General features: G+C 38.8%; 1 protein-coding gene across 8 annotated transcripts in view; it reads right to left on the bottom strand.

Annotated features, from left to right (window-relative positions):
* The window catches only part of LOC118274276 (dmX-like protein 2), a 51,409-nt gene that overhangs the window by 9,685 nt on the left and 21,666 nt on the right, over positions 1–20,058 (bottom strand). For 7 of the 8 annotated variants that reach the window (XM_050706288.1, XM_050706280.1, XM_050706284.1 and 4 more), the window contains 30 exons: positions 18,707–18,922; positions 18,325–18,476; positions 17,936–18,081; positions 17,566–17,672; positions 16,891–17,192; positions 16,154–16,438; positions 15,138–15,401; positions 14,588–14,737; positions 14,036–14,187; positions 13,607–13,670; positions 12,019–12,096; positions 11,454–11,576; positions 10,795–10,936; positions 10,137–10,316; positions 9,531–9,752; positions 8,703–8,878; positions 8,225–8,362; positions 7,986–8,101; positions 7,258–7,489; positions 6,693–6,930; positions 5,850–5,979; positions 5,233–5,450; positions 4,617–4,853; positions 3,964–4,196; positions 3,238–3,410; positions 2,834–2,934; positions 2,290–2,537; positions 1,773–1,964; positions 1,116–1,237; positions 616–758 (listed from right to left, as the gene is read on the bottom strand). In XM_050706288.1, the coding sequence (XP_050562245.1) occupies positions 616–758; positions 1,116–1,237; positions 1,773–1,964; positions 2,290–2,537; positions 2,834–2,934; positions 3,238–3,410; positions 3,964–4,196; positions 4,617–4,853; positions 5,233–5,450; positions 5,850–5,979; positions 6,693–6,930; positions 7,258–7,489; positions 7,986–8,101; positions 8,225–8,362; positions 8,703–8,878; positions 9,531–9,752; positions 10,137–10,316; positions 10,795–10,936; positions 11,454–11,576; positions 12,019–12,096; positions 13,607–13,670; positions 14,036–14,187; positions 14,588–14,737; positions 15,138–15,401; positions 16,154–16,438; positions 16,891–17,192; positions 17,566–17,672; positions 17,936–18,081; positions 18,325–18,476; positions 18,707–18,922 (5,280 nt within the window). The remainder of the gene's footprint in view (positions 1–615; positions 759–1,115; positions 1,238–1,772; positions 1,965–2,289; positions 2,538–2,833; positions 2,935–3,237; positions 3,411–3,963; positions 4,197–4,616; positions 4,854–5,232; positions 5,451–5,849; positions 5,980–6,692; positions 6,931–7,257; positions 7,490–7,985; positions 8,102–8,224; positions 8,363–8,702; positions 8,879–9,530; positions 9,753–10,136; positions 10,317–10,794; positions 10,937–11,453; positions 11,577–12,018; positions 12,097–13,606; positions 13,671–14,035; positions 14,188–14,587; positions 14,738–15,137; positions 15,402–16,153; positions 16,439–16,890; positions 17,193–17,565; positions 17,673–17,935; positions 18,082–18,324; positions 18,477–18,706; positions 18,923–20,058) is intronic. The other variant, XM_050706297.1, reaches the window with a different exon arrangement.

The following is a 20,058-nucleotide window of genomic DNA, read 5'->3' as shown; positions in this document are numbered from 1 at the left end:
TTTTGACGTTTTGTCAAATACGATCAGATACTATGCATGTGTGTGTAATGTTTTATTTATTGATTTAATGTACTTTATAAGCATTATTTTTGAAAAATATTAGCGTTCTGCACTTCTCCTACACATAAACTATAAGTGTACCAAATTTTATGCTCCTACGTCCGCGCAATTTTCGTAAAAAGCGGTCCAAAGTTTTTGCATCACATATTAATATTATAGATATTAATGTAGTTAAAATATTTTCAATAGAATATCGATCTTATCTTCGTGCTGAAGAATCGTACGCGACGCATGTGATGTACTAGTGACGTGACCAATAAGAAAGAAAAAAGATAAACTTGTTTAAAAACATACATTATTTTTTTTCTTAGTTCTGGGTAAGAGTCGGATTAACGACCGAAATTAGTAGGCGATCCTTTCCCAAACATTTTCCGATAAACTAATATCAAAGTCGATTTCAATCCAAAGATTTAAAAAATAACCCTATCATCTAATATATAAAATCAATTTAAGTCCCATCCAGATCATTAACCTCTCGTATATAAGACAACAATAGAAAACACATTGTGTCTCGTGTGGAACCGCGTTCAGGCATACAAGGGTTAAACCACATACCTGACATCTCAATCCCGCACAGCTGTAAGAAGTTCTGCAACTTCTGCTGCGCCAGCCGCAGTACCGCGATACGCATCACCAACCACGAGTACGAGTCAGGGTCCGAATGCTCCGTGTTCGCTTGCTTGCGGCGTTTCTCGTTTCTGGGTTGATATAACATCACATAATCAAACATCATTTTAACCGATAAAATATTTAGATACTAAACTAGACTATAGTTCTGCAAAGCATATGTTACTTTTGCAAATCTACCATTAACTATTCAACTTAATCATCAAAACTACTGGATCGATTTTAATCATTTCTTCAATGAGTGACAAAGGCTATATATGATATACCCGTGCGAAGCCAGAGCGGGCCGCTATGTTCTTACATACAACATTTTAACGCACAGTTTTTCTGTAGTGTATTTAGTATCAGTATTGCACCCGTGCGAAACCGGGGCGGGTCGCTAGTTGAAATATAAACTTTAACCTACTTAATTTAAGACACAAACTTACTTGGTATTGCTAGTATCGAATATATCATCGTCGTCGGCTTCACTGCCGCTGTCGTCAACATCTTCACCGCCGGACTCTGCTGAGTCATAATCGTAGTTCTCCGGGTCTTGTTCTGCTGTAGGCTATAATTTAAAATAAACTTTATTGCTATGAGTGTTAAGGAATCAACTCCTTTACAGCGCAAATTAACATGTTTAGCCAATTAATGGGTATTATATATTATATGGGTATTATAATATTTTTGGACTGATTGAGGAGTGTGGTGGTGGATTCAAGTGTGGGAGAGCAATGCTTCGGCACGAATGTGCCGGCTCGACCGGAGTGATACCACGACCTCACAGAAATCGATGTGAAAAAACGCTTGCGTTGTGTTTTGTAGTGTAAGTGAGGTTATCGATGGCCCAATTACCCCCTTCCCGATCTTTCCAAACCCCGATTCTCCACCAACTCTTAAATCCTTAACCCCCAAAAGGCCAGCAACGCACTTGTAACGCCTCTGGTGTTTCAAGTGTCCATGGGCGGCGACGATTGCTTACCATCAGGTCATCCGTCTGTTTACCGTCTTATACCATAAAAAAGGAATAAACCGTGTAATGTAAAACTGATACGTCTAGTGAATTTTGGAAGCATAGTATTTTAGCGAGGTGAAACATTTACCTTAGTCAACAAGTAAGTGAGTATACTGCAGTGTGGCGGTACGAACTGTTCCCTGTATGTAGGCCGGCCTTCCTGGATGTTCTTGTGGGGGGCTGTCGGACCCAGGCCTAGCAGGCGCATGTTTAGGAGAGCGCGCTTCTCTCGCAGTGATGACCATACTGATGTGCCTTCTGGACGCTCCACTAGTTTTGGCTGCGAAAAAACAAGTCATTTATTATAAATTAAGTCTTGCGTTAGTGTAGTATTGCAGTATTGCAGTATTTTTTAACGACATTTTTTGTGTAAAGGTAAGACGGTTGATCTTGTAAATAGTAACGTCAAGTCGATCTTTACTTAATTACGCAAGACGCTAAAGGTATAATAGGACGCCGCACATGTTCATACTTGCACTCGTTCACGACTTTGCGCCAATGTCGTTGGTTATCTGTTGTTTGCTTGCTACTTTAATTGAACCGATTTTTATAAAAAACCTTAGGTTTCCTAATTAAGCATACATAAAGTAGTGTACAAAACCGACCTGCATGGAGGGCGCGGGCGCGGTGGTGAGCAGCCTGCGCACGCCGCCGCCGAAGAGCCGCGCGTGGTCCAGCGCGACGGGCGCGTGCGCCGTGAGCCGGTACAGCAGGTGCGCGTCGCGCGCCGCCGCCGCCCAGCCCAGCAGCGCCAGGTACACCGCGCAGAACGCCTCCGCCAGCAGGACGGCCAGACGGGGCGCGTCCTCTTCTTCTGCCGCGCGGAGGGCCAAGCCACGGAGGGCTGATACACCTGACATACAAACATACACGTTAAGTTGGAACTTGCTAAGATAAATTCTTCTTTTCGAGATGAAGAAGACAATTGTGAGATGTGTATGTGAAATTAAGGCTTGTAAAATCTACCAGAAAGAATCAGTACAAAAATAACACTAAATCATAGAGTGTACATGTCTTATGATTCATTCTTAATCCTATTAGATTCATTGCAAGAAACACTATTTCTCTTAAACTTTTTTTTTTTTTCAAGTAAACACGTCAATAATAAATGCAAATTTAATATGTCTTAAATAAGTAAAATGTTCATACCTGGCCATTTGTTCGGTGGAGTGGTGACGGTGAGCTCGTCCGTGGAATGACGTCTCTGCCGCAACAGGATTTGACTAGTACCCGGAGTTTCAGCTATGATACTGTCAAACACAAATAATGTACCATTAGTCATATAAGTATTATGTCAAATGTTAATTAGTAATATAAGTGGTTTGTGAATTCATAATCAACAATCATGGTATTGCAAAATTTAATGAAAAACATATAACGATTTCAATTTATTTTTATTAGGACGTGTTTTAAATTTATTTTCATTACCTTTTAATTTGAAATTCATTTAATTATCAAAAAGGTATATTAAAAATAATCATTAACAGAATCATGGCGGTCTTTGTAGGACCCAGCTAACACGAAAGTTTATAAACAAGACGTTTCTAACTCACCCATCATGATGATGTGCGTGTTTCAAGCTGAATGTATCGGAATCGCACAGACTCTGGTATATGCAGGCGGATAGCGCGACTGCCAGCTCTCGCAGCGTGTGTAGGATTCTCGTCGCCGACCCTCCTGGGATGCCCAGCTCGCCGATCGTGCCTAACATGTCGTGGGCTACCGACTGGAAGGGAAACACAGGTTAAGAATAAGCAAGAGGACTTAGTATGAGTTTGTTTTACGTTTAACGAGATAGAAACGAGAGCGCTTCCGGCGTTCTGATTAGTTGGTTCATTACCACCTACTAATCAGAATACCTAATGGAAATAACAGAGGAGTTTATTATTTTTAATAGTATAATGGCATTAGCAAATTGATCAATTTTCCATGTCTTATCTTAAACATTTAACATGAATGCCACAAAACTGTCCTGGGTATATGATAAAAGCTCTCTACTATTTCATTAAACTCTTGACGTGATTAGTAAGAGTTGGATATATATTCGCAGAAGTGGTGTTATGATGACTTTTCTTTGATACAGTATATGTTATCTAAATATCGTTTTGAATAACATTAGAAGTTTTCTATAAGGTGTAACAGTAATATTCCTGAAGGTTATTTCATAGCCTAGCAAGGAGATCAGCACGTCATCCACCTGATTGTCATAGTAGATTGCAAAATCTGTTACATGTACTACAAACTGTTTTTGTATAAATAAAGTTATTTATAAAACAAACCTGCAAATGGCGGACGGGATCAGCAACGACGGTGTTGTTGGTGGCGACGGCGGCGGCCAGCAGCGGCAGCGTGGTGGGGAAGGGCAGCGGGGACAGCAGCTGCTGGTGCTGCTTGTCCTGGCCCAGCTCCTGCAGCAGCAGCACCAGCTCCATGCGCACCGACGCCAGCCCGCCGCCGCCCGCGCCGTGCAGCGAGCAGTACGACAGCAGCGTGCGCAGCAGGGTCTCGTTGGCTATACAAATAGTATTTTGTATGTTACACGGTGTGAGTATAAATAGCTCTAAGAAAAATGTTTAAAGACAAATAGTACTTTGTATGTTACACGGTGTGGTGATAAAAAGACTGAACAAAAATTTTTAATTTCAAAATGTATAATATCATCTCTGAATAAACGCTAATCATTGTGGCTATTTATTTCATTCATTCAGATTCCAATTTCAATTCACAACGGAAGGCATATGAAACTTGTATTCAGCCTCATTTTTGATTGATGTCCTAAAGGTTATGTCAACTTTCATTAAGTAAAAAATCTATATTAGATTTTTGAAGGCCAAATGGGCACACAAATTAGCGTTCGATAATTGCCTTCATATTAACATATAGGTTATCAAATAACACTAATAAATGAAACTAAACCCTTAATTACGTTTACCTTTAAGCCACCTCTTCCTATTAAGAGCTCTCTGAACTTTAGCCTCAAAATCTGCCTTCTCTCGCACCAGTAGTTGGTGTAACGTGGGCCGCTCTGGTAGTGGAGCTAGTTCAGGCTCAGCACACAGTAGGGCTCCGCCCCCGCCACTGGAGCCCGCCGCCAGGTACCCGCAGAGACGACGCAACGCCTCCACTTCGCGCTCCAGCCAAATGTATAACTGGTAGCGTAGGTGACCACCTGACGAAAAAACTATTTGTTTTTAGCTGTTCATAGGAACTGAAGGGATTATTTTCATAACAAACTATAGTTGTAGACACTTATGATATTATAAGAATTAATGTACGTTAAAAATGTAGTACCTACTTTAACACGAATGAAACATTTAGCGCCTGTTTCACCACCTTCATATAAGTGCCCGATAAACTTATGTGACAGATAGTGCATACAAATTACGTTCTTAATTCAAAGTTATCTGATACATAGCGGATATCCAGACATTGTGAAACAAGACCTTAATAAATTATCTTATTTTGTAGTTACGAGTATAAGAAAGTGACAAACACCGACAACATACCGATTAATTTTATCGTCATAAATAAATAATATTTTAACTTACCATCAACTTCGAACCCAGTAGCCAAAGTACTAAGTTCCTCCATCAATATCTTCAAGCAAGCGACAAACTTCAGTTGTTGCGCCATAATGTCGACAGAGGGCGTCTCGTCCGCCCCCTTCTCTTTCTCAGAAGTTCCGTTCACTGTCGGCTCTTCTTTGTCTTCTTGTTTATCCATCTTCATCTCTAATGGAGGAGTGGAAGATCCTGATCCTTCCGAACTGAATAAAAATAACAAATTAATGTTAGTCAATTCGTATCAGATAGAAGTCCCGGTAAAATCGATCCAGCCATTTCAGAGATAAACCGGAACAAACAGACAGACAGATAAACAAAAATTGTCCAAAAAATAATTTTAAAATAATTATAAAATAATCGGTTATTTCAATATTACAAACAGACACTCCAATATTAGCCTAACCTAAATTACACAAGATAATTCCAAATCCAGACAATGGGTAAATAATAATAATAAAAAGAAGAATATTTATTGTATGAACCGTAAAATGATACTTACGGCCGCACCCAGAGACATTTAATGATTATTTAAGCTACATACTCCTAAATAAGGATTTTGTTCCGAAAACAATTGCTAAGTGCTGTGTTGCTCAATCACTCACCCCTTATCATCATCGTCGTCCCAGCTGAGTACGAGTTCGTCAGTCTTGTTCGTAGTGACCGGAGCCCCCCAGTCCACTTCTACTGCCGGCGCGCCCCAGTCCATGTTAGTCGGCTCCGCCTCTGCAGCCTCTGTTCAGGAAAGATTACATAATTAAGTACTTTTTTATGGGATGGATAATAAGCAGACTGATCACGTGATTGTAAGCAATCAGCGTCGCCATTCAAACATCCGTAGTATCAGAGGAGTTAAAAGTGCGTTGCCAACCATGCAGGGTTAAAAGACAGCCAATTTCTTATTTCTATCAGGATGCCGTACCTAAAAGATGCATTAATACACACAAATAGAGCACATTGTGATCGTTTTAAGGTAAGCGTCCACATGCCCGCATCTTACGCATCGCATGCAACGGATTTTAGTTTGTCTTGTATAGAAACTCATACAACGGCGTCCACTGATCCGCATCGTACGGGCCGCTCATCGGTAATGGCTTCATGCGATGCGTAGCGATGATGTCACGCGGAATGCCGATGCCAAAAATCCAAGTGAAAGTGGCATCGGCAATCCGATTGCTGTCGATACAGTTGACGCGGTCTGCAAAATTAATCCGTTTAATGCGATCCGTGCGATGCGTACGATGCGGGCCTGTGGAAGTTTACCTTTAGGAGAATGAAAACATTAGATTAGTCCAATCGCAGGAGATATTATACTTCCCTTATTAAATAAAAATACAGAGTAGAAATAAATCAAAAGTAATAGAAAAAGAGAGACAGTTAAAAAGATAAAAGCAAACAACACAAAACATAAATCATCAGACGTACAAAGAGAGTTGAAGGTAGCGTACTTTTAGCTGGTAGGTCGACGAGCTGTCCGGTGTGTATGACGTCATCGATGTGTTGCGCGGGCGCCGGGGCGCGGGCGCGCTCGTCGCGCACTCTGGCGGGCAGCTTCGACAACACCTCCAGAGCTAGCGCAGGACAGCCTGCCTTGAAGTGGCCGTGCGCAGTTTGGAAGTATAAACGACGCTCCAGGCGGGTGATGCCTTCTTCCGCTTCTTGTTGGAGCAGGGCTAGAGTGCCACCCTGTTGGTAAAGTTATATTGTGGTTGATGGTTATGTTTCTGGCTTACAAAATTTTATGGTTTTTAGAAATATTAAGGATAGATAAAAAAACCTCGAAACATTTTGGTTCTGATTAATGACTCCAATTGTAACTTGACGAAGGATAAAGCCTTTATTCTTAAGGAAATCATAGCATAATAGATGATGCGAAGTTACATTCACATTAATTTATTTTCCTACAGAGAATCTAAAAAAGGTTAAAAATAAAAAAGTAATACTTTTAATAGACATTATACTTACCCCATCTCTCATTAATATGAATAGAATTAAAATATAAACATCACAAACCTGACTAGGCAAATTATGCCTCTTCAACCTGGGATGCGTTCGTAGATACACGTAGAAGTTGAACACACTAGGCATTGGTTCGTTGTCTCGGGCCGCGTGTAAACGGCCGGCGTTGCTTAGCAACGTGTCGAGGGCGTCGCCGTAACGTTTGAGTTCCCACAGCGCCATGGAACGGACGAATGGGTCGGGGTGAGCTCGTTCTAGATCTAATTCACCGTCTTCTGTTTCACCACTGCGTGAATAAAGTTTTATTTTTTATTATTGAGTCGCTATGGTGGATAAACTTTAGTGTGCGCCACTGTGAATAAATATTGATTTTTTTATTATTGAGTCAGTATGGTAAATAAAAAGGTTCGTGTGTCGAAAATTATGTTTCAATTGAAAGCTGTTTTTGATGTCGATGCTGTGACTTATGACAACTTGCACCGCACAATGTCCCATTACATCTTCAAATCTTGTCATAGAAGTGTCAGGTTTTATGTAGTAAAGCTTAATTTTCAAACGTTTTTTCTAGACACATTTTAGTCAAATTGTATATTTAGTCAGTTAGTAGTAATAGTTAGTTTAGATTTAGATTTCAGCCATGATCGTCCCACTGCAGGGCAAAGGCCTCCCTACCTTCCTTCCAATAGTTAGTTAGTAGTTATAATTGTATATTTAACCAAATTGTACAGCAAAGGGAATCTTCGCGATAAACAAAACTTCGTATAAGGAATTGCTGAACTTACCCCAATATTTCATCCATCAACAATTTCCTTAAGCTAGTCGGCAGAGGATTGTCTGCTTCGTACAAACGTGCTACTACCATTGCCAGTTGTAGATCTCCAAGTCTTGTGATTAGCACCTAAAAGAAACATTATTTTTCATAATTAGAATAGTTGTTATAACATTTTGACCTTAATAGGATTAAAGTTGCCAAGCTATTAACAACCTTATCTACATATACATAGAAGTTATAACAGTTTACCTCCAAAGCATCTTTGAGAGCACCTCCAAGTAAGAAGAAGGCGGCTGCGTGTTCAAATCGTTGTCTACCGAGTAACACGAATGCGTTCTTCAACGCTGCCTTACGCCAACGGTCTTCCGTGAAGTCGTTTGAGAAGAACTGAGAGAGATAAGAAGATATATGGTGATTATTAGGATCCAATATACAGTTTGAGGCCCTAATGTAATAATAACTTAGTATTAGGGACTTAAAGAATCCTAAAGCACCTTAAAAATAAATAGAAATATTTTCTCTGTTTAATTAATTTTTTTATGTCATAAAAGGCTACATTCCTGCAGCTCTGTACACTTTTAACTATTATTAAGAATATAAAAAGAATTTAAGATAAAATGCTGATTGAAGACATTAAGATTAACTTGTTTTAAATTAATTTATTTTCTCTGATTTATTTGATTAGAACAAAGCGAAAATTAAACCATAAAATTAATTTTCAACTCACATTAGTCATCTTCTCATCCCTGCTAGATCGGAACAACCCCCACAACAGCATTCGTTTCTTCATAGCGAGGTAGTAGAGCGCGGCGTCCATGGGATCCTGTTTCTGCATGTACGCGGCACGGGCTAGCTTCTCCATGCAGGTGCGGAGCAACTCGCCGCGCACCCACCAACCCACACCTGTAAGTTAATAGTTGCATAGTGAATTTGTAATCTTGTAGTAGTAATCTACTATTTTTTTTAAAACGTTGCCCCACGTTGGGTATTTATCCTGTGTCGTGGGTGCGTTTACAAACATATAATTTCACATGCATATGACACCCAGACCCAAAACAACAATCTGGATCACAGAAAGAGTTGTTCCGTGCGGGAATCGAACCCGCGACACGTTGCACGGCAGCCAGTTGCCCAGCCACCGCGCCAACCGTGCAGTATAATGAGAGACATACTAAATTATTTAGAATATACAGCGATGTATTCGAAAAGAAGCGTCTTTAGATTGCAACTGTTCAAGGATGATCAACTAGTTTCAAGTCACGAACGGGGCTCATATTCGTGCGGCCGTGATCAAAGTGATGCTGCTAGTAACTTGTTGAGGTTTATGAACGCAACACAATATCATAATGCACCTTTGTGAAGTATTTTTAATCTATGGTTTTTTCTCTCTTCCCTTCTTTGTTTTTCGTTATCGTTATAATGGAAGCTACGCATTTTTGTTAATTATTTTCTTATTATAATATTATTTCAGTAAAACCAATCTTTAGACTTTTATTTCAACAGTTCTAGTAGTAGTCTTACTATATAAAAAATCAAAGAATAGTTAAAGACTTACCAAGTTCCCTCATAGTAGACCATTTAGGCTGTCCCTTAGTGTACCCAGGTATTAGAGCCAGGAGTTGTTCGTGTGTCTCCGAGTGGAAGGCCCAGACCAGGTTGCAGGTACCGACGCCATTGCGCTGTAAGTTGGCGCGCTGGGCGAGGGGTAAGCAGCGGAGAAGGTAGCCGTAGTGCTTCATAGCCAGGAGGAAACGGAGACCGCAGTCGTCGAGGGAGTCTAATAAAAGAGGTAAATGTAATTAAGTAATTTTCAGTGGCGTTTGTGGTACAAAAGTTATGCTTAATTACACCAATTTTTAGCTACGGCTCAATACAGAACCCTACCCTAGAATTATCAATATTTCGTAAAAAAAGTCAATAAAGCCGGTTTAGCTGAATATCAACATTATTCGGTTGATCGACGATTCAATGATCGAACTTTTGGCTTAGTAGCTAACACTTTTACAAACATGAAACAAGCCGAGGTGTCTTATTACACCACATTTGGTATTAAAAAAACACTATCAATACAATAGATTTTTAGTCTTTATTCCACTTATACATTCTTTTCTTCTATTCTACATATTGAAAAAATAGTTTAATTATACTTTTCCACATGTACCTGGCAAGACCTCCTGTCCAGTCGCCTGCGCAACGTCGACGCGTGCGCTAGTAGCCAGTCGCTCTGCGAAGTCCGCGTCGCAAGTAGACACGGTGTCCGCTAACGCTAGCAGATGCATTTGGTCCAACGAACTCAGGCCCGGCAGGTGCGTGTGTGTGAGGAGGCGGGAGAGGATGCGACCTGGGAAAGAATATCAGAAATGATTATTTGACTCGGATAAGCATAGTAAACGGAGTATTATTTTATTTGTTCACTGGTGCTGAATAGTAAGAATGAAAGAAATAAGATAGAAGAATCATTTATTCGATGAACACTCACAAAATACCTAAAGTACGAAAAAAAACTGTCTAATGTGTTAATGCCGCTGCGCTGATTGCATCAGGTAATCCGTTTAAAAGTTTGTTCTTCCAAAAAAGTGACAATTTGACAATATTTGTAGCATCGAGTTAATGGCTTGAAAAGTAACTTTTTATAGATGAAAATTACCGAAATCCCATGTGAAAATATTTGTAAGATATGTGATTTAGATTTGTGAAAAATTACACTTATGTACACTTAGGCAGCTCCACCTATTTACTTCTTCGGAAGAAACATAGTCTTTCTACAGATGAAATAATACCTAGCAAAAAAAAAAAAATAAGATTGTCTGAAATCTCACCTTGTCTCGGTCCGAAGTGTGACAGAGGCTGTCGTTCAGGCATAGAGGGTCGTCTGTCAACTCCCTCGTCATCACCCAGCAACAGAGCGTCGAGGTCATCGTCCGTATCCTGTATTGTACCTTCGAATAATTCGTTATAGTCCTGTGAACAAATAAAATTCAATATTTCAATAGTTGTACTATAAGGATTGGCCGCGGAAAGGTCTGCACAGAGAGGAGTGGAAGGAGGGTAAGGAGGCCTCTCAGTGGGAGGATCACGGCTGAAAATTATATTTCAATAAAGTTTTTGAGTATTGAAGAAAGATTTGGATTTTTTGATTTCTAATAGGGGTTTATAAACAGTGAAAGAAGTACGAATGTCTGGTTCACAGGCCCCAACTACAAGGTCTAACTGTCGAACTTAGTCAGTGACCTTGTCGTGTAAAATGGTCTTTTTCTACGTCTACATTGTAAATAAAGGATCAGAAGATTCTGGAATTGACCAGAAGCCTATTTAAATTTTCACTAGTTAAAACACTAAGCAATTAGTTCTTTTCATAAAAGGTTCTTACGATGTAAATGTTAAGATGTATTTTACATTTAATATGCACATCTGCCTGCCGTAATTTCTGATTAATTTAAGAAAATGTTTAATCATATATACACATTAACAGCCTTACCTTAGCTTCTTGTATAGTGGACGGATGGTGTGGAGACTCCTTGTCAGCGACGAGTAGAGTCCACAGAGGCAGCGGCGGCACTGAGGTAATCTCGGCGTAGTCTAGCTGAACATCTTCCGTTATCTGTTGTAGTATACAAAACGTTAACATTCTCCAAAATTGATATTGGACTTTATTGCAGAAGGATAAGGTTGGAAGTCTATTGGTTGATAGATTGGAATAGGTTGAACAGCAGGATTGTCTGTGAATAGTTATACATACCACTATAGTTGCAGTTATATACCTACTAAACAAATCAATACATGTGTCCAAGATCATTAATTTTAAAAGTGTTGTAAAAGAAAAGGTAAGAGGAATAGATAAGGGACTACGTGTTATCAAAAGTTTCTTAAAAGTCTAAAGTCATTGCTAAGTATGTTTTTTTTAATTATCTACCTTTAATTCAAAGTGGTTGTAACTCATGGACGAGCAGTTTCATATAATGTTTTCTATTTATTAACAAACATCAACATTTAAAGGGAAATATAATACAGGGTGTGTGCGTGTATATTAAAGCTACAGTTACCTGTGCAACGCCATCTAGCGGCGAAGCGGCGCCGGCGGCGAACGAGACCGACAGCGTGCGCGACCGCGACCAACCGCGCTGCAACACGTGCGACATGCAACAGCGGCGCGACTTTTAATCGCAAGTGACGAGACAACAACGCGCCTACTCATCAAGGTAAGCAAAACCAGTTTATCATGGTCTCGCTTTGTAGTTCTTTTAGTACATTCAACGGTCTGTTTATACTGGTTATGCGTACCTTGATGTGTAGCCGAGTATGCAATGACCAGCGGCGAAGGGTTCACATTTACATACATACATCAATAGCCCGTAGACTATGGACCTCCTCTACAAAAGAGGGGTTTGCCATAATTTACACATTTGGCAAGGTGGTGGCAGTTTAAAAGGATATTTCCTTTTTTAGCACATTTTGACTGACTGGACAATATTCTGTACACACATATAAAGCGGACACAATATTGAAGTATAGACATAGAATGTTTTATTGGAAACTTTAAGATTTCCGCCAAAAATATGGCCTGTTCCACAGTGATGGGAGTATCATTACGTAACTAGCCATTATTCATAAAATGTACGATATTATTTGCCTTTTTAACACATTGAACGCCGTGGTGGTCACCGGTGACCGACGTTAGCGGAGGATTTGCGTTCAACAGTTTTCTATTGGCAGTCAAAGACTTAATCAATCTTAATACATATAAAAAAGCACATTTAAATGAGTTTTTAGAGTAGGTATCTTCTACAAATATTCTAGAATCGCCCTTCGCCTCTGAGAAATGAAAATGTTCCTATGGATTTAAAGTTAAACTAAAGCGATTGTCTCGTGAAAGATTAATCGCAAATGTGTGACAATGTTTGTCGACAATCCAAGTGGGATTTTATTCATGCCTCTAATGCTGATTGGTTATATTTGAACTACGTGTTTTTCTATTGAAATTGGTAATATCTCTAAGTGAAATTCTCTTCATTCATTCAAGTTCTACATTATTTCGATATAGTTATAGGTACTACTTTCAACTATCCTATTTTCTTATTGAAAATGTGATACTACGATAAATAATATCTATTGTTATGTATAGTAATAAACTTATAATTAAATACTTGCTTTAGTCATTTTAATCATATTCTCAATTCATCTTGCATTATTATTTACTTTTTTTATATTCGAACAAGTAACACAACATTGCAATACATACATAAATACATAGAAACACGACATTAAAACATTTATTTTATATATTTAAAACGTATTATAGTTAAATATAACACTCAATAGAAAGTGCACTTTATTACTTCGATTATAAAGCAGATATTAGTATATCATTCACGTTTCATTCGTTAAAATTATTAATTTATCATTCATTGGTTTTTGTTAAGAATGCATGTATTAATATTTTGAGTGTACATACATGATACAATACATAGAAACATTTCTTTTCTGTTAGAAAGTTACAATTACGTATTGAGTGCGAGTTATTATGTCAAAGTTATGACGTCATTCTTATTATGTTAGCATTTACGTTTACATTCAACAAATATAGCTAGTATTATGATTAAGAAATGGTTTAGAAATAATAAAATAAAATACCTGTCTGGATAAACTGTCTTCGTCACCCTGTGAACTGCGTCCGGTGTACGTACCGCCAATACATCTGATAGAAAATAAATCTTGTATGAAATGCAGGAGTTAAAACTAACGGCTAAAATAAGTATATAATTTATAGACAAAAGTTTGAAAATGATATACATATAATAATATAAACATGATATACATTTAAGATTTGATTGAAATATACATCGTTTTCATATGAAAAAAAAACTCTACTAGTTTCAAATCACTTTGGGACTTATATTCATAAGTAATGTGACCTTCTTTCAAAATGTAAATCGCAGACTTAAATTATTTTTTCTGTAACTTGCTATAATAGATAAAATATGAAAAATAGTCATTTAGAATCACTGTCTTTCCATAAATCAGTGAATAAGTAATACCAGTTTGTACAAAAACAATAATTACCTGACTAAATGAGCAAGTATGGCTTTAACCCATCGGATCTTGCCGCTGTTGAGTAACTCCATCAGTTGCTTGGGATGGTACTGAGGTAGCACCGGACAGGCCATCTGTGACGCTTCGAACAATCCGTAGTCTGGCATGTAGTCTAACAATGGCTGGGAAAATGAAATATCGCTTAGTAGTAGTAGGGTTTAAATTGCTTTGCAATCATTATTATTTTTGCGAGTGTTTTATTGTTTTATGAAAGAATTATATATAATCATAGTAGTAATTGAGATTATTCAGCTCTAGACGGTAATTATTTATGGTAAAACCCTTTTGACTAGTAATTTGAGGAGTATAATTTTACATATAATTTTAAAAATAATTCTCAATAACTATAGGGAAAAATCAGTTTATATATTTTCACACTGAAATAAATGTATCTAAAGTTTTTCTATTAGTAGTTGTTTAAAGGTAAGCGTCCACAGGACAAGCGTCCGCATTGTACGCATCGCACGCATGCGTACGGTGCGGGCGTGTGGTTGCTTACCTTAAATGTATGTATTTATTTACCTGAGGTTGATCCGGCTGTGTCTTGTTACGTCTCCTAGCGTCTCGCTCCAACAGTTGCAGGTTGATTGAGGACACGCGTTGGAGGTGCGGCGCCGATATACGCAGGTCTGAGTCACGGAGTGCGCGGGATTCACTGCCTTCTTCCAGTTCCTAAGTAAAAGTAATAAGAATATTAAGTAACCTTTATTATCACAGCCATAAGATATTCACTGCTGAACATAGGCCTCCCCAATGACTTCCAGTTTAAATAAGTAACCTAACTTCGTTAATTGCTTGCTGGATACTAGAATTTAAGAATCCAATGCAATCAAAACAATTTGAGGTCGCCACAAATTGTGCTGTTTTAGACGCCATACTATTACAATCTCCTTTCTTTGCGATAAAGATATGTGTGATGATAATAAGAAATATTTTATGATGAATTCAAAATTATTTCGAGGGCAGCATAATTATTACCACACAACATGTCTCGAACCAACTTTTTCGCCCCTTAACATCACCTAAACACCACAAAACCAGTTAAATTAACAATAAGGAAAAATAAACATACCTGTGTACCCATCATTCCGGACGCCGATTGTGGATTCTCAGGCTTCCATTGCGAATACACATGCATTTCCGAGTCCATACCTACGACGAGAATACCGTCTCTGACCCACGATATTTGCATGGGTAATGGTGGTAGACCATCAGCTGTCTTCAACTCAATACGTCGGAGTTGCATCCATCTGATCTCTTCGACGAATAGGGGTGCGGCCAACGATGACGCTTTGCGTAGTATTGGCCGGTTATTGCTTATTGATTCTTTCATGGCCTGGAAATATTTAGTTTTTTTTTATTTGCTGTTTTGGCAAAGAAGGAGGTGAATGATATGTTACTTTATACGGTGGTTTTACACTATAACTATACGAAAAACTAAACATCAGTGGTTCAACTTCAAAATGCACGTATGAATTACTTTTTTTTTGTACTCACTAAGGCTAATATTAACGAGAAATTATACGTATTAGTGATTCAACTTTAAAAAGTACGTAATATACATATTTACTTAGTAGATACTAATCTAAATACTCTTGGTGGGTATAACCAATTAGTATATGCGTAGTTTTTAGCTACTGGTGATAGATTTTTAACATTAGTTCTATTGTATAGAGCGCGTCAATATTCTTGTTTAAACTAGTAATAGTTGTATATCTATGATGTTACATAATCAAAAGCAAGAGTAACCGTATTTTTTTCCCGAAATTCTGCACAAGAATGACATCTTGATATTTTGTGTTCTTCAGTATTATTCGGAAATGCCTGTAAATGTTCTAATAATTTGAAATGAATTCGTTTCTGAATTGTCAACTGAATATCTTTTACTCTTTATATAAAAATTGAGTTATTATTAATTATGGCAAACGCATTGGATCTGTACAGTGTCGTCTTTTGTTGGTCATAAATAACAATATCCTGTTCAACAATATTACATGCGAAAATTCCCAAAATTATCCCAAGAATGTATAACATCAATATGAAATACTTAAATAATACCAAAACAAACCAACAAATATCGAATCTTACCTTCAAATTAGCCTGAGCGAGATCACTAGAAACCGGCGTGAACAACAACACTCTGGACCCGACAGCCACAGTAAGAATATGCGAGCCATCTTCCTTAGACACCCAGTCTAGCTGTACCAAGTGTTTCTGGGTCAACGGACAAGTATTGCCATTCTCCATGATACTCTTGCGAAGGGATTGTAAAGTGCTGAATGATGGTACGGCGAGTAATCCTGCCGATTTGCCCGTGTCACCTTCCCCGTTACGATTGTTTCGACTCTCGTCTGATGATAGCGTTTGGAGCACCTGGAAATAGTATTAATATTGATTTGATTGGTAAAATAAGTGGTTAATTTTAAGTGTAACGTTTTTTTGTATTAGTTCCTCCTAATAGGCTCACCCCCTATTACATGGGACTTACAACACAAATGGTGAAAAGTGGCATTACGTGCCGTAATGTGCACCTGCGTAGGCAGGGATGTAAGGGGTAGCCCTTCGAGGATAAAAGGCGTGACGATGTTTCTCTTAATACTTATACGATCACATCCAGTAGTTGTGAGGTTTTACTATCGAATTCGAATGTCTAAATTGTCTTTATGAGAAGGTTTCCCAAACAGAAATTTGTCTGGCCCAGTTAATCAAACCGGACACTCCTTACTCTACAATCGTGCTTGTAACCACTCAAGCAACTAGGTAAAAAACGTTTAACTTCAGAACCACGACTATCACAATACAAACTCAAACAAACAAATTCATACCTGATTCAACCGCTGCCTCTTCTGCACGAAGGAAGTATCATGTAGATAAGACAAGTCAATCTGTGTGTCTGTACAAAGTCCTACACGGGGTAGACTGACGTTCCTTAGAGGTATAGTATCTTCTAATAACCACTCTGCTCCTCCCGTACTTTCGCATTCGTAAACACAGACGCAAAGGTTCACGAAGCGAGCGTCCGTAGTACTAGTGGCGGCCCCGCCCTTCGGACGCGTGAACGAACGACCGCACTTGTATGCGCACGCAATACGACCTGAATACGCCGCGCTTATGTGGAGAGGTTGACCTGGAAATATAGATATTGTTCCTAATTTCTTGTCAATAATAAAGTATGTTATTAACTAAAAAAATCACGGTTACTGAGCAGTTACTGAGCAGTTGCAGCGTCTGTACACGCTGCATATTATAAAGAGTCCCCTCTGTGACTCGGAAACTAGTAGAGCTTTTCTCTATTAATTTACGTGACTAACTCACGTAAATTAATATGTGATTTTTAGTTATTTTATTATGTCTCACGATAGTTATTATAAAAGTATGTCATGTTAAAAAGACAAGGTCATCAGCAGTCCTTTGTAAAAAGAAGATAATAAATAAAAATGTTAAATGTAGGCGATTGATCTATTTACTCACCTTCCAGGTACCCAAACCTGGTTATTTACCTGGAATATCTATAGCCGACTCTTGGTCTTTGTTCATCATTTCCCATTCTTTCCACGTGTAGTCGAAATCTTCATCATCTCTTTTTGTTACGTGACATTTCCAGAATCTGGAATAAAAAGTTATACTTTAGTTTTCCACGTTAATTACAAGGAAGATATGTAGAAATAAGTCTTGAAGTATACTTTTTTTGGGAGTAGGGGTCAACCGGTATGAAAAAACACTTATGTTGCGTTTAGTCAGGTTACCGGAGTCCCAATCCCCCTAAATCGCAAACCCGTAACACTCAAATAGCAATGGACTTGTAACACCTCCACTATGAGATTCAAGTGTGTTGTTAGTCTTTTCTTGAAAGTTTCAATGTTCTCTTACCTCAAAGTGCTATCAGTGCAGGCGGTGGCCATGATGTAGGGCGCTAGACAGGCGGGGTATATGGAGGCCGAGCTCAGGTGCCCCGCCGCCGGGGTCGCGTGGATCACGTCCACTCCGTCCGGGAGGGACAGCGGGCATTCACATACCTGGAACATTCGAGTTGATGTAGTGTTTACACTGCTAAGTTGGTTTAGTAAAAGAGCTTAGCATACACGAGGATTTCATTTGGATTCCTACATGTATATTTTCTCAAAGTTTCTGGTTATAGCACTGTTTAAAAATGTACAAACTGAATGACTAACTCTCAAGTGGGGCCTAAAATAGCTTCATCATTTCAGAATTTGTAACCAGCTTTTTAGATAATATGAATGATTAACATAACAGCTTACCTTCTTGGTAGAAATAGAGATGTGTGAGTGTGCTATAGGGGGAGGGGGAGCGCGGTCGTTGTCCATAGACACGGAGTTCTTGCGAGATTCACCTTCGTCTTCCTGTACCAGGGCACTGTCGGGCACGTACATCATACTGTTCGTGAGGTCCTCTGCAAACAAAGTAAAAGTCAATTGTATTACTGTTTAAAAATTGATGACGGCTCATAATTAAAATGATTTCTACTGTTTCAGGTCACATAAAAGTTTACTATTCCAAGCTTATCCATCCGAGCAAGTGAGTTGACAAATTCTTATTCATTAGTATTTTCATAGTTGACAAAATGTCTATAACACATTGCAATCGTTTGCTATGATCAAATATAATTTCTACTCTACGTACCATTAGGATCAGCCTGCGAAGACACGGTCAGTCTCCACATATGCACGGTGGACCCTCCGTCAGTTCTCTCTAGCACCACGATGTAGAACGGTTCATTGAAGACGGCAGCTTTACGCAGATCCACTATAGCTTCCAACCCGGCTTCGGTTAACGTGTTCACTTCAGAGTTTTCTAGACCCGAGTCTGCGTGCTCTGGTTCTACTGATGTTCGTTCGCCTGCGGAAAAGAAAGTACAAAGTTATATAGTTTCGTTTTTTGGCGATACGAAATTTGGGGGTATGAAAATTTCTTAAATGGGAATCGTTTCAGCTAAATATAGTTTTGAAAAAGTGCCTTAGTAACGAGAGCGTGCTCTGATTGGTTGGTTTATTCGAGCTCGCCAATCAGACGGCCGGACGCGTTCTCGTTTCGATTACTTTAAACGTTAAGCTAACTCGTACCATAAGGGTACTGGTTTAATATCTATCTAGCCATACACACTACAGTGAATACCCAAGATCAAGAGACAACCATATTCGACATCGCAAATATAAGTTATCTACTCTTTCTGGTTAAAGTATTATTTTTATTTATATGTGTCTTTAAGGTTAAAACCTCACCCATTTCTGGGGAATTACGCCAAAGTTGCGGGCTTGTGGCCAAAGCAACTGTGGGGATGACTTAGGTGTAATCTATTAATCTATAGATAAAAACTTCCTGACTATTCTGCATGTGTTGAGTATGACTGCTTTCTGTAGAAGTGTGAATGTGAGGGGATGTAAATCAAGGGTTTTTAGGCTTGTGTGAAGCGTCTTGGGTATGACACCTGTACTGGATATTATAATAGGGATGGTCTTAACTGTGTGAACTTGCCATTGGGTTTTGAGCTCAATGGTCAAGTCTGTGTATTTAGCTAGTTTATTCGTGTGAGTGGAACTTAAGTTATGCGTGTTAGGGATTGCTATATCTATCAAATATACTATTTTATTTTTCTTATCGTGTAGTGTAATGTCAGGTCGGTTGTGGTGTATTGTTTTATCGGTTAGTATTGTTCTGTCCCAATACATTTTATAGTCAGGTGAGTTTAGAATGATTTGGGGTGTATATTTGTAATACGGTGTTTTTTCTGTAATGAGTTTATGCTTGTATGCGAGTGCTTGATGAATAATAGCTGCGACCTGATCGTGCCTATGCTTGTAGTCTGTTTGTGTGATGGATGAACATGCGCCTGTGATGTGTTGTATTGTTTCAGGTTGTCTGTGGCAGTGTCGGCAATGATCGCTGCCGAGTGTACTGTCGCGAACTATGTATTTCCTGTAGTTTTTTGTGTCTATAACTTGGTCTTGGATCGCTAACATAAAACCCTCTGTTTC

This window comes from Spodoptera frugiperda, chromosome 3, assembly GCF_023101765.2.
Source record: "Spodoptera frugiperda isolate SF20-4 chromosome 3, AGI-APGP_CSIRO_Sfru_2.0, whole genome shotgun sequence".
NCBI lineage: Eukaryota > Metazoa > Arthropoda > Insecta > Lepidoptera > Noctuidae > Spodoptera > Spodoptera frugiperda.
Note: the sequence above shows the minus strand (reverse complement) of the source record. Positions and strands in the feature narration are given on the sequence as shown.